The sequence below is a fragment of the Lipophrys pholis genome (genome assembly GCF_963383615.2).
Source record: "Lipophrys pholis genome assembly, chromosome: 13".
Lineage (NCBI taxonomy): Eukaryota > Metazoa > Chordata > Actinopteri > Blenniiformes > Blenniidae > Lipophrys > Lipophrys pholis.
Genome location: NC_137632.1, coordinates 29,426,086 through 29,443,919, shown reverse-complemented (window position 1 = coordinate 29,443,919; position 17,834 = coordinate 29,426,086). Strand labels below are relative to the sequence as shown.

The 17,834-nt window shown below is 52.1% G+C and overlaps 1 protein-coding gene across 1 annotated transcript in view; it reads right to left on the bottom strand.

Moving 5' to 3' along the window:
* Positions 1–543: 543 nt before the first annotated feature.
* Positions 544–17,834, bottom strand: part of LOC308119206 (uncharacterized protein) — a 32,358-nt gene continuing 15,067 nt past the window's right edge. Inside the window, exons 3-10 of the mRNA XM_080479072.1 lie at positions 8,739–9,544; positions 8,108–8,356; positions 3,185–3,400; positions 2,887–3,057; positions 2,656–2,787; positions 1,841–2,007; positions 1,079–1,333; positions 544–1,001 (exon numbers count right to left, since the gene is read on the bottom strand). Of these exons, the coding sequence (XP_080335198.1) occupies positions 819–1,001; positions 1,079–1,333; positions 1,841–2,007; positions 2,656–2,787; positions 2,887–3,057; positions 3,185–3,400; positions 8,108–8,356; positions 8,739–8,985 (1,620 nt within the window). The 5' untranslated portion in view covers positions 8,986–9,544 and the 3' untranslated portion in view covers positions 544–818. The remainder of the gene's footprint in view (positions 1,002–1,078; positions 1,334–1,840; positions 2,008–2,655; positions 2,788–2,886; positions 3,058–3,184; positions 3,401–8,107; positions 8,357–8,738; positions 9,545–17,834) is intronic.

Below are 17,834 nucleotides of genomic sequence, written 5' to 3'. Positions count from 1 at the left end.
AGCTGCTGCCCCCCATCCTGAGCTGCTGCCCCCCCTCCTGAGCTGCTGCCCCGCCTCCTGAGCTGCAGCCCCGCCTCCTGAGCTGCTGCCCCGCCTCCTGAGCTGCTGCCCCGCCTCCTGAGCTGCAGCCCCGCCTCCTGAGCTGCTGCTGCCCCGCCTCCTGAGCTGCTGCCCCGCCTCCTGAGCTGCTGCCCCGCCTCCTGAGCTGCTGCAGCCCCGCCTCCTGAGCTGCTGCCCCGCCTCCTGAGCTGCAGCCCCGCCTCCTGAGCTGCTGCCCCGCCTCCTGAGCTGCTGCCCCGCCTCCTGAGCTGCAGCCCCGATCATCCCTGACCAATGAGCTGCGTTGTTGCTCCGCCTTATAGAACCGTACTGATGGCCTAGCTACCTCAAGGGAGGGGGAGTTGTTTTGGTTCTGTCTACAGAGGAACCGGCTTCAGGGACCCAGAAGGGAACCGGTTCTTAAAGATCACCAGGAAGTCATGTTTGATTGGCTCAGAAGCTCTTCTGGGGATTCAGGGAAGAAAGAAACCACCGGCTGGTTTTCAGCACTTTTTATTGACGACAATTTATGATTGACAACATCAAAGACTGAAAGGTGGAGAAGCTACGTCAGCAATCAGAACCTCCAGAACAACAAGACGACAACCTAATCTGGAAAACTTCACTTCAAACAAAAACTCAAAACTTTGACTTTATTTTTAATAGTTTTACTCTTTGACTTTTAAATATGGAATAAAAATACAATAACACACACACACACACACACACACACACACACACACACACACACACACACACACACACTCTCTCTCTCTCTCTCAGGCTCTCCAGTGGTTCCGGTGGTTCTGGTGCCACAGTGCAGTGGGCAGGTTCTGGCAGCCCTGGTACTCCCGCCGCAGCTCGCCCTCCGTCAGCGGCGGCGTGGCGTTGCACGGCGCACCCGCCAGCGTGACGTTCAGGAGGCCGGCCCACGGCTCCAGGAGGCGGGGCATGCCGGCGCCCTGGTGACATCATCAGAGACAGAGCAGGTGAGAATTCAGGTGGTCGTCAGCAGAACCCGGCCAAGACCCGACGGTACCTTCCCCAGGTGGTCCAGCAGGCAGCTGCTGGGGGTGATGGAGGTCCAGCCGCCGCCGTCCGTCCTCCAGCCCGGGTCCGTCCTCCGGGCCGGACTCTGGATCAGAACCACGTTGAGGTGCTTCTGGGAACCTCGGAGCCTCTTGAGCAGAACGCCGCTGTAGCTCTGATCCATGAAGAGCAGCACACGAGACGCTCGGCAGCCCGCCAGGTCCGCCAGCAGCTCTGGCACCGAGTAGCGCTCCTTCAGGTCAGCCTGGGGGGCGGGGGGGGCGGGGGGGGTTCAAACCTTCACCAACGCCACATGTGTCACCATGGAAACCACTTCTCCCATCATGTGTCATGGTCGTTTGAACGGCTTCATGTTGTCACTGTTTGACACTGATGTGTGCCCCCCCTCCCCCCCTTGACCTTTGACCCCCAACTGCTACCCAGAGTAATGACATCACTGCATCATGTGACGAATCAGAGGACAGGGAATTAAACACTGAACAGCAAACTGACCGCGTCACCTTGACCTTTGACCCTATCACTCTCAAAATTCAATGGAACCATCGTTGGATGAAGACAAATCATCTCAGAAAGTTTCATGCAGTTTAAGTCAAATAAATACACGCAGACAAAAACAACTTTTGTCCCAATGGATCAGCCTCCAGGAGCAGAACCGACCAAAGTAAACAGAACGAAACCTCCAAAAACCTGCTAAAGGTGTGTGTGTGTGTGTGTGTGTGTGTGTGTGTGTGTGTGTGTGTGTGTGTCTTACGACTCCGTTAAGGTTGGCGTCCCACAGCAGCATGGTTCCGTCGCTGCAGGTCGGTGAGTTCAGGTAAAGAACCAGCGTGTCGGCGCAGTGCTGCTTCCTGCAGACGTACGACACGTGGTTACGAATCTCCGCCTTCTCCGTGGCCGGGTGCACGCCCTCCACGTCCTCTGTGGAACCACACATCAAACCTCAGGACCAGGACCAGGACCAGGACCAGGACCAGGACCAGGACCAGGACCAGCGTTTCCGTCGACTTGGAGTTGGAACATTTTCACAAAGTTCCATTTCAAAAAGTGTCTCCAAGCACCGTTGTCATGGAGACACACAAAACACAACAGCAGTCTGTAGCATGTAGCCTATAGCATGTAGCCTATAGCATGTAGCCTGTAGCATGTAGCCTGTAGCATGTAGCCTATAGCATGTAGCATGTAGCCTATAGCATGTAGCCTGTAGCCTATAGCATGTAGCATGTAACCTGTAGCATGTAGCCTGTAGCATGTAGCCTGTAGCCTATAGCATGTAGCCTGTAGCATGTATCCTATAGCATGTAGCCTTTAGCATGTAGCATGTGACCTGTAGCATGTAGCATGTAGCCTGTAGCATGTAACCTGTAGCCTGTAGCATGTAGCCTGTAGCCTGTAGCATGTAACCTGTAGCCTGTACCATGTAGCCTGTAGCATGTAGCCTGTAGCCTGTAGCATGTAGCATGTAGCCTGTAACCTGTAGCCTGTAGCATGTAGCCTGTAGCCTGTAGCATGTAACCTGTAGCCTGTAGCCTGTAGCATGTAGCATGTAGCATGTAGCATGTAGCCTACCAGGAAGCTGGCCGCTGCCAGCGAAGAAGGTCTTGATGTGGTCTCTGTGGAAGCCGTTGTTTCTCAGCATCAAGTAGAAGGAGTGAAGCTGGTCAGCCTGACGCTGGAAGGTCGTCTGCTGCCTCCAGCCGCCTGCACACACAGACAGGTTACTGTCCTCACTCAGAGTCGAGACTGGACAAACTGGACAGTCTGGACCCTGGAGGGTCTGGGACCCGGGTCCTGGCTCACCTGCCAGCAGGAGGGCGTGGTCACAGGTCTGGTAGAGGCGGCAGCTCAGGTGGGAGGAGAGCGGCTGCTGGTGGCAGCGGCGGGTGTTCTTGTTCAGCTCGCAGCTCGACTCTGGAACCAGGGGAGGGGAGAGGAGCGCCACCTGGGGGCAGGGGGAGAACTCCGGGTGCTCTGTGGTGCACAATATTGATCAGCTGTTGTGCCTGTTTTCTCTGGTGTGTGTGTGTGTGTGTGTGTGTGTGTGTGTGTGTGTGTGTGTGTGTGTGTGTGTGTGTGTGTGTGTGTGTGTCACACTGACCGACACACCGCAGTCTCTGTGTCCGGTTGTTGTCTCCAACTCGGACCACCAGGGGGGGGAAGTGCACCTCACACAGCCCTCCGATGGCGCCCCCCCGTGGTCGAGTCCCGCCGCCTGCCAGCCTGCCGTTACCCATGAGCCTCTCTGCTCCGTTCTGACGGCGCTTCAGCTGATTCTGACAACGACCCTTCAGAGCCAGAGTGAGACACTCTTCACCTGAGGACAAGACGAGGAAGACGAAGGGCGAGACGAGGAAGACAAAGGGCCGAGACGAGGAAGATGAAGGGGCGAGACGAGGAAGATAAAGGGTGAGGGCGGGATGAGGAAGACGAAGGGCGAGACGAGGAAGACAAAGGGCCGAGACGAGGAAGATAAAGGGTGAGGGCGGGATGAGGAAGACGAAGGGCGAGACGAGGAAGACGAAGGGGCGAGATGAGGAAGATAAAGGGTGAGGGCGGGACGAGGAAGACGAAGGGCGAGACGAGGAAGACGAAGGACGAGATGAGGAAGACAAAGGGGCGAGACGAGGAAGATGAAGGGGCGAGACGAGGAAGACAAAGGGTGAGGGCGAGACGAGGAAGACGAAGGGCGAGACGAGGAAGACGAAGGACGAGATGAGGATGACAAAGGGGCGAGACGAGGAAGATGAAGGGGCAAGACGAGGAAGATGAAGGGCGAGACGAGGAAGATGAAGGGCGAGACGAGGAAGACGAAGGACGAGATGAGGAAGACGAAGGCCAAGACGAGGAAGACAAAGGGTGAGGGCGAGACGAAGAAGAGGAAGGGGCAAGACGAGGAAGACAAAGGGTGAGGACGAGACGAGGAAGACGAAGGGCGAGACGAGGAAGACGAAGGGCGAGACGAGGAAGACGAAGGGGCGAGACGAGGAAGACAAAGGGTGAGGACGAGACGAGGAAGACGAAGGGCGAGACGAGGAAGACGAAGGACGAGATGAGGAAGACGAAGGGTAAGACGAGGAAGACAAAGGGTGAGGGCGAGACGAGGAAGAGGAAGGGGCGAGACGAGGAAGACAAAGGGTAAGACGAGGAAGACAAAGGGTGAGGGCGAGACGAGGAAGACAAAGGGCCGAGACGAGGAAGATAAAGGGTGAGGGCGGGATGAGGAAGACGAAGGGCGAGACGAGGAAGACGAAGGGGCGAGATGAGGAAGATAAAGGGTGAGGGCGGGACGAGGAAGACGAAGGGCGAGACGAGGAAGACGAAGGACGAGATGAGGAAGACAAAGGGGCGAGACGAGGAAGATGAAGGGGCGAGACGAGGAAGACAAAGGGTGAGGGCGAGACGAGGAAGACGAAGGGCGAGACGAGGAAGACGAAGGACGAGATGAGGAAGACAAAGGGGCGAGACGAGGAAGATGAAGGGTAAGACGAGGAAGACAAAGGGTGAGGGCGAGACGAGGAAGACAAAGGGCCGAGACGAGGAAGATAAAGGGTGAGGGCGGGATGAGGAAGACGAAGGGCGAGACGAGGAAGACGAAGGGGCGAGACGAGGAAGACAAAGGGTAAGACGAGGAAGACAAAGGGTGAGGGCGAGACGAGGAAGACAAAGGGCCGAGACGAGGAAGATAAAGGGTGAGGGCGGGATGAGGAAGACGAAGGGCGAGACGAGGAAGACGAAGGGGCGAGATGAGGAAGATAAAGGGTGAGGGCGGGACGAGGAAGACGAAGGGCGAGACGAGGAAGACGAAGGACGAGATGAGGAAGACAAAGGGGCGAGACGAGGAAGATGAAGGGGCGAGACGAGGAAGACAAAGGGTGAGGGCGAGACGAGGAAGACGAAGGGCGAGACGAGGAAGACGAAGGACGGGATGAGGAAGACAAAGGGGCGAGACGAGGAAGATGAAGGGGCGAGACGAGGAAGACAAAGGGTGAGGGCGAGACGAGGAAGACGAAGGGCGAGACGAGGAAGACGAAGGACGAGATGAGGAAGACAAAGGGGCGAGACGAGGAAGATGAAGGGGCGAGACGAGGAAGATGAAGGGCGAGACGAGGAAGACGAAGGGCGAGACGAGGAAGACGAAGGACGAGATGAGGAAGACGAAGGGCAAGACGAGGAAGACAAAGGGTGAGGGCGAGACGAGGAAGAGGAAGGGGCAAGACGAGGAAGACAAAGGGTGAGGACGAGACGAGGAAGACGAAGGGCGAGACGAGGAAGACGAAGGACGAGATGAGGAAGACGAAGGGGCGAGACGAGGAAGACAAAGGGTGAGGACGAGACGAGGAAGACGAAGGGCGAGACGAGGAAGACGAAGGACGAGATGAGGAAGACGAAGGGTAAGACGAGGAAGACAAAGGGTGAGGGCGAGACGAGGAAGGGGCGAGACGAGGAAGACAAAGGGTAAGACGAGGAAGACAAAGGGTGAGGGCGAGACGAGGAAGACGAAGGACGAGATGAGGAAGACAAAGGGGCGAGACGAGGAAGATGAAGGGGCGAGACGAGGAAGACGAAGGGTGAGGGCGAGACGAGGAAGACGAAGGACGAGATGAGGAAGACAAAGGGGCGAGACGAGGAAGATGAAGGGGCGAGACGAGGAAGACAAAGGGTGAGGGCGAGACGAGGAAGACGAAGGGCGAGACGAGGAAGACGAAGGACGAGATGAGGAAGACGAAGGGCAAGACGAGGAAGACAAAGGGTGAGGGCGAGACGAAGAAGAGGAAGGGGCAAGACGAGGAAGACAAAGGGTGAGGACGAGACGAGGAAGACGAAGGGCGAGACGAGGAAGACGAAGGGCGAGACGAGGAAGACGAAGGGCGAGACGAGGAAGACGAAGGGGCGAGACGAGGAAGACAAAGGGTGAGGGCGAGACGAGGAAGACGAAGGGCGAGACGAGGAAGACGAAGGACGAGATGAGGAAGACGAAGGGCAAGACGAGGAAGACAAAGGGTGAGGGCGAGACGAGGAAGAGGAAGGGGCAAGACGAGGAAGACAAAGGGTGAGGACGAGACGAGGAAGACGAAGGGCGAGACGAGGAAGACGAAGGACGAGATGAGGAAGACGAAGGGGCGAGACGAGGAAGACAAAGGGTGAGGACGAGACGAGGAAGACGAAGGGCGAGACGAGGAAGACGAAGGACGAGATGAGGAAGACGAAGGGTAAGACGAGGAAGACAAAGGGTGAGGGCGAGACGAGGAAGGGGCGAGACGAGGAAGACAAAGGGTAAGACGAGGAAGACAAAGGGTGAGGGCGAGACGAGGAAGACGAAGGACGAGATGAGGAAGACAAAGGGGCGAGACGAGGAAGATGAAGGGGCGAGACGAGGAAGACAAAGGGTGAGGGCGAGACGAGGAAGACGAAGGACGAGATGAGGAAGACAAAGGGGCGAGACGAGGAAGATGAAGGGGCGAGACGAGGAAGACAAAGGGTGAGGGCGAGACGAGGAAGACGAAGGGCGAGACGAGGAAGACGAAGGACGAGATGAGGAAGACGAAGGGCAAGACGAGGAAGACAAAGGGTGAGGGCGAGACGAAGAAGAGGAAGGGGCAAGACGAGGAAGACAAAGGGTGAGGACGAGACGAGGAAGACGAAGGGCGAGACGAGGAAGACGAAGGGCGAGACGAGGAAGACGAAGGGCGAGACGAGGAAGACGAAGGGGCGAGACGAGGAAGACAAAGGGTGAGGACGAGACGAGCAAGACGAAGGGCGAGACGAGGAAGACGAAGGACGAGATGAGGAAGACGAAGGGTAAGACGAGGAAGACAAAGGGTGAGGGCGAGACGAGGAAGAGGAAGGGGCGAGACGAGGAAGACAAAGGGTAAGACGAGGAAGACAAAGGGTGAGGGCGAGACGAGGAAGACAAAGGGCCGAGACGAGGAAGATAAAGGGTGAGGGCGGGATGAGGAAGACGAAGGGCGAGACGAGGAAGACGAAGGGGCGAGATGAGGAAGATAAAGGGTGAGGGCGGGACGAGGAAGACGAAGGGCGAGACGAGGAAGACGAAGGACGAGATGAGGAAGACAAAGGGGCGAGACGAGGAAGATGAAGGGGCGAGACGAGGAAGACAAAGGGTGAGGGCGAGACGAGGAAGACGAAGGGCGAGACGAGGAAGACGAAGGACGAGATGAGGAAGACAAAGGGGCGAGACGAGGAAGATGAAGGGGCGAGACGAGGAAGACAAAGGGTGAGGGCGAGACGAGGAAGACGAAGGGCGAGACGAGGAAGACGAAGGACGAGATGAGGAAGACAAAGGGGCGAGACGAGGAAGATGAAGGGGCGAGACGAGGAAGATGAAGGGCGAGACGAGGAAGACGAAGGGCGAGACGAGGAAGACGAAGGACGAGATGAGGAAGACGAAGGGCAAGACGAGGAAGACAAAGGGTGAGGGCGAGACGAGGAAGAGGAAGGGGCAAGACGAGGAAGACAAAGGGTGAGGACGAGACGAGGAAGACGAAGGGCGAGACGAGGAAGACGAAGGACGAGATGAGGAAGACGAAGGGGCGAGACGAGGAAGACAAAGGGTGAGGACGAGACGAGGAAGACGAAGGGCGAGACGAGGAAGACGAAGGACGAGATGAGGAAGACGAAGGGGCGAGACGAGGAAGACAAAGGGTGAGGACGAGACGAGGAAGACGAAGGGCGAGACGAGGAAGACGAAGGACGAGATGAGGAAGACGAAGGGTAAGACGAGGAAGACAAAGGGTGAGGGCGAGACGAGGAAGGGGCGAGACGAGGAAGACAAAGGGTAAGACGAGGAAGACAAAGGGTGAGGGCGAGACGAGGAAGACAAAGGGTGAGGACGAGACGAGGAAATCGCAGGGCGAGACGAGGAAGACGAAGGGCGAGCAAAACATCCACAATCTTTTACATGGACTGGCCTGTGGCGGTCTGATGGACAGCTGTTAGCATTAGCATTAGCTGGGATGACGTCACCTCCTCAGATGGTGATTGGTCGGTCAGAGGGACTCACCCAGGTAAAGCCCGTCCAGGTGTGAGCACCTCCTCTTGGTCACGTTCACGTCCACATAGAACAGGACCAGCGGGTGGCCGAAGTTCTGACCCGGACTCGGGTCCAGCACCAGCACGGCATCGTGGGCCGGGGCGGGGGAGGGGCCGGGGGCGGAGCCAGGGGAGGGGCCGGCCAACATGGAGCTGAAACCCCCCCGAGGTAGAGAGGACCCCCCCTGGGGAGACTCAGGGAGGACGGCAAACACCTTGTCTGAAGGACCACACACACACACACACACACACACACACACACACACACACACACACACACACACACACACACACACACACACACACACACAGAAGAAATTCTGTGATGTGACTCCGTGACTCGGTCACTCAGTGTTCAGTGACTCAGTGACTCCGTGACTCGGTGACTCAGTGAGTTAGTGACTCAGTGACTCGGTCACTCCGTGACTCAGTGACTCGGTGACTCCGTGACTCGGTGACTCAGTGAGTTAGTGACTCAGTGACTCGGTCACTCCGTGACTCAGTGACTCGGTGACCCAGTGACTTACTGACTCAGTGACTTAGTGACTCGGTCACTCCGTGACTCAGTGACTCAGTGAGTTAGTGACTCGGTGACTCGGTACCTGTGGTGGTGGCTCCTCGGGGCTCTGACACGTACACGGCGACAGCAGACAGTGGCAGGTGAGCGACTCGTCGGCACTCGGACTCGGACAGCGAGGTGGTGCGGCGGCAGCGGTCCAGCTGGTCCCAGTGCAGGACCTGCAGGCCGGACCGAACCCAGCGCTCCACCCGGGTCAGACTTGACACCGAGTCACAGAGTTGCTGACTCGCAGAGAGGAAGACGAGGAGGAGGAGACTTGGAGGAACCATGCTGAGCTGGTCTTCAGAGGATACACGGTCCTCAACCAGGAGGACCAGGAGGACCAGGAGGACCAGAGGGAACCAGGACCTGGAGGAACCAGCAGGACCAGCACGACCAGGAGGAACCAGCAGGACAAGGAGGAACCAGGAGGACCAGCAAGACCAGGAGGAACCAGCAGGACAGGGAGGACCAGCAGGAAAACAAGGGTGTAGTTGAATCAGGGATTCAAACCGAGTCTCCAGTCTCTCTAGTCCATCGTGTCTTTGAACTTTTGTCCTCAAACTTTTCCTCAGAAAACTTTCTTGAATCAGAAGGTTTGAGTCAGCTGGAGTCTTCTCCTCCGTCTCTTCTCCTCCGTCTCTTCTCCTCCGTCTCTTCTCCTCCGTCTCTTCTCCTCCGTCTCTTCTCCTCCGTCACTCCTCCGTCACTCCTTTGTCTCTTCTCCTCCGTCTTCTGTTTTTGAAGTGAAGTTTTGAAAAATGTCCTTTGACTCGTCTTCAGCTCTTCTTCTCTGTGAACGACAGAAAGAAAGAAAGACGGAGTCCGTCCTCCTCCGCCTGCTTTTATCTGGATCACACACACACACACACACACACACACACACACACACACACACACACACACACACACACACACACACACACACACACACACACACACACGTCAGAGGGAGGGATGAAAGGAAGGAGAAAGGATCATTAATGAGTGAAAGGAGAGAAAAGAGTGTGAAAGAAGAAGATGGAGGGAGAAAAGGAATGAGAGAAGAAAGATGAAACAATATGAAGAGAAGAGAGAAAAGTGTAGAGGAAGTGGGGATGAGATGTCCAGAAAGAAGAAGGGATGTGAGAGAAGAGGACAGAGATATTAAAGGATGAAGAGGAGGATGAAGAGAAGGATGAAGAGGGGGAGGAAAAGTTTGCAGAGTAAGGAGAGGAGCTCCCTCTAGTGGACAAAGCAAAGAGTCACACACAGCTCTCGTGTCTTTCTTTTTTAGTAATTAAATTAAATTAAATTAAATTAAATTAAATTAAATTAAATTAAATTAAATTAAATAAAATTTTAAAAATGGATTTAATGGAGTCATAATCGGTAAAATCCACTTCCTAAAGTTCACAGCTCTGCTCTGGCACATGGCACCACGAGAGGAAGTACTTCCTCCTCTTCCCAAGATGGGCGTGTGTGGGCGGAGCCTGTCCAGCTCAGGCTCCATTCACACAACAACTTTTTACGTGACGACACCTCTACTGTTAAATAAAGTGTTTCCACGGCAACAGCAGACACACTGACACCATGTAGTTAGTCTGCCGGGCCACAGGAGGGCGCTGTGGCTTGTTTTAGTAATGAAACCACACAGACGTGTGCAGAGAACAAAATGCTTCGTGAACAAAATGGAGTCTCAACTATTAAACTACCGATATGGAGGATAAAACTAGAATAGAACCGCCAGTCAAACCACTCCGGGTCGGCCATGTTGGTTCACTGCAGGGGGCATCGTGACCATGAAAGAATCTTTCAGGAGTTGGGATAAAACCAACCAGACCACGTCGACCATCTGGACGAGCGGAGCTCTATTAGAAAGAACCAGGTTCTAGTTCAGGTTCTAGTTCAAGTACTAGTTCAGGTTCTAGTTCAGGTACTAGTCCAGGTTCTAGTTCAGGTTCTAGTTCAGGTACTAGTTCAGGTTCTAGTTCAAGTACTAGTTCAGGTTCTAGTTCAGGTTCTAGTTCAGGTTCTAGTTCAGGTACTAGTCCAGGTTCTAGTTCAGGTTCTAGTTCAGGTTCTAGTTCAGGTTCTAGTCCAGTTCTTAATGAGCAGCTCCAAAGAAGCGGTGGTGTTCCCATGGTCAGGGAGCCAGTAGAACCACGTCATCACGTCACTGGTTCCACCATCGTAGCACCGGCAGGATACAGGAACCAGGAGACAGACTGTCCCAGTGGTTTGGTCCGGGTCCATCTAGTCTGACCTGAACCTCGGATGAAGACATTGAGTCTCCTCGTCGCTCTACTGCTGGTTCTTGGACGTTCCATAGTGACGTTCTGCTGCTTTCACTTTATTTCTGGACGTTTCTGAATCAAAAGCTTCAACATGGAGGAACGGAGGTGTAGAATGATAGAACTGCTCTACAGCCGTTTCCATGGTAACCTAGGTAACCACTCTGATTAAAGTTCTCTTTCACATGAAGACATTAAAATGCTCATTTTAGCTCTAAACACTCCAACTTTCATTTCCAGTAGTTTGTAGTTTGTTCAGTAGTTCCTGAGGAACCAGAAGTCTGGCTTCATTAGAAAGAAGTTCTGTAGAGCGTCTCATAGCGGAGCAGAGCGCCCCCTGCTGCCTCATGAGGACCTCAGCCGGCGGTCAGAAGGTGAAACAAGACCTGGAGGTGAAGTTAGTTACGATGATGTCATCATGAAAAGCCTGAAAGAACCTGGTTCTAGGTTCTAGATCCACCAGCTGACTGACAGGAGGAGCTCTGCAGCTCTAGAACCACGGCTCCACCATCACCTTGAGATTATCTCCTTCCCTCGTATTATTAACTTGAGGGAACCACTTATTAGATCGTTCCCACGTTATTAGTATTGTTTCTCTAGAACCGCTCTGGGGCTCCGTGTTCCCTGGAGATTTCAGAAAGACGGTTCAACCTCGCCTCCACCTTGTAGGTAGTGATACCTCCAGAGATAACTCCGCCCCCAGCTGATGACACATCTGACCCCAGTCCGGCTCCTGTCCGGTCCCAGTCCGGCTCCTGTCCGGTCCCAGTCCGGCTCCTCTCTGGTCCAGTAACGAAGTGGGACCAGTGTAGCAGCGGTTTAGCCCCTGTCTGGCCGGGGCTTTGGCAGTGGAAAGACAAAGAACTGGTGCTAAGTCTGGCCCTGGACCAGAACTAGAACCTGGTTCTTTTTGGTGGAAAAGCCCCCTGTGACCCACTGGGTCGATTCCCCTCCACACCGCCGGGAGGCGACTCTCTCCCACCGCTTCGCCTGAAGACCGCGGTTCATAGACGATCTTTGAGTCTGTGTGTGTGTGATGCGTCACTCGGATGTGGATCTCTGTCCGACCGTACAGCCGGTACCGGGCGGCCCGCGGCGGTGAGTTCGGCTCGGAGGAATCTGGTCACGGCCTGGCGGAGCAGCAGGGGAGAGTCCCGGGGCGGCCGGACCGGACGTCTCGTTACCGGCTCTGACTTCACGGCGCGGCGGCTCGTGTTGTGGTTGTTGCTAAGCTAACTCCGCGCGAAGATCAGACAGGTGAGTAACGTTAACTGACAGTACTTGTTACTAACTAAGGACTAGTTACTAGTTACCAACAGACTACTAGTTACAAGTTGAGGACGAGTTACAAGTAACTGAGAATTAGTGACAAGTTACAAGTTAGTGAAGGTAACTTTACTAGTTACAAGTCATTTTCAGGACTAGTGACAAGTCAATGAAGGCAACAGTACTAGTTATAAGTAACTAACAGGACTAGTTACAAGTCAATGAAGGTAACGAGAACTTTCTATGATTGTAAGAGCTGCAATGATCAGGTTGGCTTCTCCATGGTAACGACAACAACAACAACAACATATTATATTATAACATTATATAGTGACTCTAAACGCTTTCAGAAATGATTATACATTCACACAGTCAGACCCCCAGACTCTAACCCAACAGGAAGTCAGACCCCCAGACTCTAACCCAACAGGAAGTCAGACCCCCAGACTCTAACCCAACAGGAAGTCAGACCCCCAGACTCTAACCCAACAGGAAGTTATGACACCCAGACTCTAACCCAACAGGAAGTCAGACCCCCAGACTCTAACCCAACAGGAAGTCAGAACCCCAGACTCTAACCCAACAGGAAGTCAGACCCCCAGACTCTAACCCAACAGGAAGTTATGACACCCAGACTCTAACCCAACAGGAAGTCAGACCCCCAGACTCTAACCCAACAGGAAGTCAGAACCCCAGACTCTAACCCAACAGGAAGTTATGACACCCAGACTCTAACCCAACAGGAAGTCAGAACCCCAGACTCTAACCCAACAGGAAGTTATGACACCCAGACTCTAACCCAACAGGAAGTTATGACACCCAGACTCTAACCCAACAGGAAGTCAGAACCCCAGACTCTAACCCAACAGGAAGTTATGACACCCAGACTCTAACCCAACAGGAAGTCAGACCCCCAGACTCTAACCCAACAGGAAGTCAGAACCCCAGACTCTAACCCAACAGGAAGTCAGACCCCCAGACTCTAACCCAACAGGAAGTCAGACCCCCAGACTCTAACCCAACAGGAAGTCAGACCCCCAGACTCTAACCCAACAGGAAGTCAGAACCCCAGACTCTAACCCAACAGGAAGTCAGACCCCCAGACTCTAACCCAACAGGAAGTTATGACACTTGGTGTTCACGGTGAAATTGAACTCCTCCTGAATCCAGGAAACGGCCTGTATTTACAACAGTTCAGATGAAAAGTGAATCAGAATTCTTCCACAAAAGTCAGAGGGCGTTGCCATGGCAGCCCCCTGATATTCCATTCTTTGCCATCAAACAGGAAGTGATGTGTAACTGCTCTACAAGCTTCAAACAGCCTCAAACTTTACATGAGTGATGACAGCACTGCCCTGATGAATTCCACAGACCAATATACAGTCACAGTGAGAGCGCCATCTGGTGGATGGACAGGAAGTGCTGTATAACTAGCCTGTACATGCTTCAATCAGCCTCAAACTTTACATGTATGATCACAGTCGGCCTTCATCACATCCACAGGCCAAAATACACTGTCAATCACAGCGCCACCTGGTGGACATGCTTCCATTCGCTGACATGCAAAGATGCTACAACCGTTACACGCTGCTTGCAGCTTTTATACATTTTTTTCTTCCCTGATTTCCGGCGCGTCCCTAGTCTCACAACGTTGGGAACGTGGACACAAAACTCACGTCGTGCAGAATGTCATTCTGCACGACTGATGTTAACGATTCGGCTGAATAAATCCAAAAACCTGAAAATGTTCCTGTCCAAGGTAGATAGGAGAGGCACCTCATGGAGGAGATCAAAGAGATCAGCGTCTGTTGCCATGGAGACGCTGCAGCTGTCAGACAGGAGCAGAGCTCTGACAATCGCTCTACGTTTCCTCTGGAATCTTCTGGTCTTGTTTGTTTTTCCCTCATTGATTGTTTCTCCTGTTCTGCAGCTCTGGTCCTGCTGGAGACCCCAACTTTCTCAGGTCTTTTCTCAGAGGTTGACTTGGACCTGATCCTGTTGCCCCCTCCGGGCTCTGTCCTCCTGGTCGCCCCCCCCCCCAGGGTCTCTTTGGGGCAGCAGGAATGCGAGCCGCTGGTCAGGCTTCATCCAGAACTTGTCTGTTCCCTCGGAGTTGACGTCCGAGGGAACTTTTTTTTTGACCCGGCTGTTCCCGCCATCCACCTCCACCACCACCCCACCCCCCGGGCTGAGCCATGCCCACCAATCAGTCGTCGCCGTGGGACGGGAGGAAGCCCCGCCCCCTCCCCAGCGGTCCTGCCACTGCGGCCTTCAAAGTGCCTTTAGCAGCTCAGACATGTGACGGGTTGTCTCCCGGGACGGACCGAGCCAAAGACCAGTCCCTGTGGGTGGGCGGGGCCAGGGATCAAACTGCCCCCTCCTGGAGATGCTCCACCACCGTACCCCCCGGGTCTGGCCCCCATGGTTCCGGCTCCCCCGGGTCTGGGCCCCCCAGGCTGAAGTGTAGCGACGGGGCGTCTGGACGTCCACAGCTGATCAGAAGACCAAACACTGAGCTGCTCAGCAGCTGCATCGGGGTGAGTGACAGTCTCAGAACACTTCCTGTTTCTCTTTGTTTCCTGTTCACACTTCCTGTTTCTCTTGTTTCCTGTTCACACTTCCTGTTTCTATTGTTTCCTGTTCACACTTCCTGTTTCTCTTGTTTCCTGTTCACACTTCCTGTTTCTCTTTGTTTCCTGTTCACACTTCCTGTTTCTCTTGTTTCCTGTTCACACTTCCTGTTTCTATTGTTTCCTGTTCACACTTCCTGTTTCTATTGTTTCCTGTTCACACTTCCTGTTTCTCTTGTTTCCTGTTCACACTTCCTGTTTCTCTTTGTTTCCTGTTCACACTTCCTGTTTCTCTTTGTTTCCTTTTCTTTCACACTTCCTGTTTCTCTTTGTTTCCTGTTCACACTTCCTGTTTCTCTTTGTTTCCTGTTCATTCACACTTCCTGTTTCTCTTGTTTCCTGTTCACACTTCCTGTTTCTCTTTGTTTCCTGTTCACACTTCCTGTTTCTCTTTTGTTTCCTGTTCACACTTCCTGTTTCTCTTTGTTTCCTGTTTACACTTCCTGTTTGTCTTTGTTTCCTGTTCACACTTCCTGTTTCTCTTTGTTTCCTGTTCTTTCACACTTCCTGTTTCTCTTTGTTTCCTGTTCACACTTCCTGTTTCTCTTGTTTCCTGTTCACACTTCCTGTTTCTCTTTGTTTCCTGTTCACACTTCCTGTTTCTCTTTGTTTCCTGTTCACACTTCCTGTTTCTCTTGTTTCCTGTTCACACTTCCTGTTTCTCTTTGTTTCCTGTTCACACTTCCTGTTTCTCTTTGTTTCCTGTTCACACTTCCTGTTTCTCTTGTTTCCTGTTCACACTTCCTGTTTCTCTTTGTTTCCTGTTCACACTTCCTGTTTCTCTTGTTTCCTGTTCACACTTCCTGTTTCTCTTTGTTTCCTGTTCACACTTCCTGTTTCTCTTTGTTTCCTGTTCACACTTCCTGTTTCTCTTTGTTTCCTGTTTACACTTCCTGTTTCTCTTGTTTCCTGTTCACACTTCCTGTTTCTCTTTGTTTCCTGTTCACACTTCCTGTTTCCCTTGTTTCCTGTTCACACTTCCTGTTTCTCTTTGTTTCCTGTTCACACTTCCTGTTTCTCTTTGTTTCCTGTTCACACTTCCTGTTACTCTTTGTTTCCTGTTCACACTTCCTGTTTCTCTTTGTTTCCTGTTCACACTTCCTGTTTCTCTTTGTTTCCTGTTCACACTTCCTGTTTCTCTTTGTTTCCTGTTTACACTTCCTGTTTCTCTTTGTTTCCTGTTCTTTCACACTTCCTGTTTCTCTTTGTTTCCTGTTCACACTTCCTGTTTCTCTTTGTTTCCTGTTCTTTCACACTTCCTGTTTCTCTTTGTTTCCTGTTCACACCTCCCGTTTCTCTTGTTTCCTGTTCACACTTCCTGTTTCTCTTTGTTTCCTGTTCACACTTCCTGTTACTCTTTGTTTCCTGTTCACACTTCCTGTTTCTCTTTGTTTCCTGTTCACACTTCCTGTTTCTCTTTGTTTCCTGTTCACACTTCCTGTTTCTCTTTGTTTCCTGTTTACACTTCCTGTTTCTCTTTGTTTCCTGTTCTTTCACACTTCCTGTTTCTCTTTGTTTCCTGTTCACACTTCCTGTTTCTCTTTGTTTCCTGTTCTTTCACACTTCCTGTTTCTCTTTGTTTCCTGTTCACACCTCCCGTTTCTCTTGTTTCCTGTTCACACTTCCTGTTTCTCTTTGTTTCCTGTTCACACTTCCTGTTTCTCTTTGTTTCCTGTTCACACTTCCTGTTTCTCTTGTTTCCTGTTCACACTTCCTGTTTCTCTTTGTTTCCTGTTCACACTTCCTGTTACTCTTTGTTTCCTGTTCACACTTCCTGTTTCTCTTGTTTCCTGTTCACACTTCCTGTTTCTCTTTGTTTTCTGTTCACACTTCCTGTTTCTCTTGTTTCCTGTTCACACTTCCTGTTTCTCTTTGTTTCCTGTTCACACTTCCTGTTTCTCTTTGTTTCCTGTTCACACTTCCTGTTTCTCTTGTTTCCTGTTCACACTTCCTGTTTCTCTTTGTTTCCTGTTCACACTTCCTGTTTCTCTTTGTTTCCTGTTCACACTTCCTGTTTCTCTTGTTTCCTGTTCACACTTCCTGTTTCTCTTTGTTTCCTGTTCACACTTCCTGTTTCTCTTGTTTCCTGTTCACACTTCCTGTTTCTCTTTGTTTCCTGTTCACACTTCCTGTTTCTCTTTGTTTCCTGTTCACACTTCCTGTTTCTCTTTGTTTCCTGTTTACACTTCCTGTTTCTCTTGTTTCCTGTTCACACTTCCTGTTTCTCTTTGTTTCCTGTTCACACTTCCTGTTTCTCTTGTTTCCTGTTCACACTTCCTGTTTCTCTTTGTTTCCTGTTCACACTTCCTGTTTCTCTTTGTTTCCTGTTCACACTTCCTGTTACTCTTTGTTTCCTGTTCACACTTCCTGTTTCTCTTTGTTTCCTGTTCACACTTCCTGTTTCTCTTTGTTTCCTGTTCACACTTCCTGTTTCTCTTTGTTTCCTGTTTACACTTCCTGTTTCTCTTTGTTTCCTGTTCTTTCACACTTCCTGTTTCTCTTTGTTTCCTGTTCACACTTCCTGTTTCTCTTTGTTTCCTGTTCTTTCACACTTCCTGTTTCTCTTTGTTTCCTGTTCACACCTCCCGTTTCTCTTGTTTCCTGTTCACACTTCCTGTTTCTCTTTGTTTCCTGTTCACACTTCCTGTTTCTCTTTGTTTCCTGTTCACACTTCCTGTTTCTCTTGTTTCCTGTTCACACTTCCTGTTTCTCTTTGTTTCCTGTTCACACTTCCTGTTACTCTTTGTTTCCTGTTCACACTTCCTGTTTCTCTTGTTTCCTGTTCACACTTCCTGTTTCTCTTTGTTTTCTGTTCACACTTCCTGTTTCTCTTGTTTCCTGTTCACACTTCCTGTTTCTCTTTGTTTCCTGTTCACACTTCCTGTTTCTCTTTGTTTCCTGTTCACACTTCCTGTTTCTCTTTGTTTCCTGTTCACACTTCCTGTTTCTCTTTGTTTCCTGTTTACACTT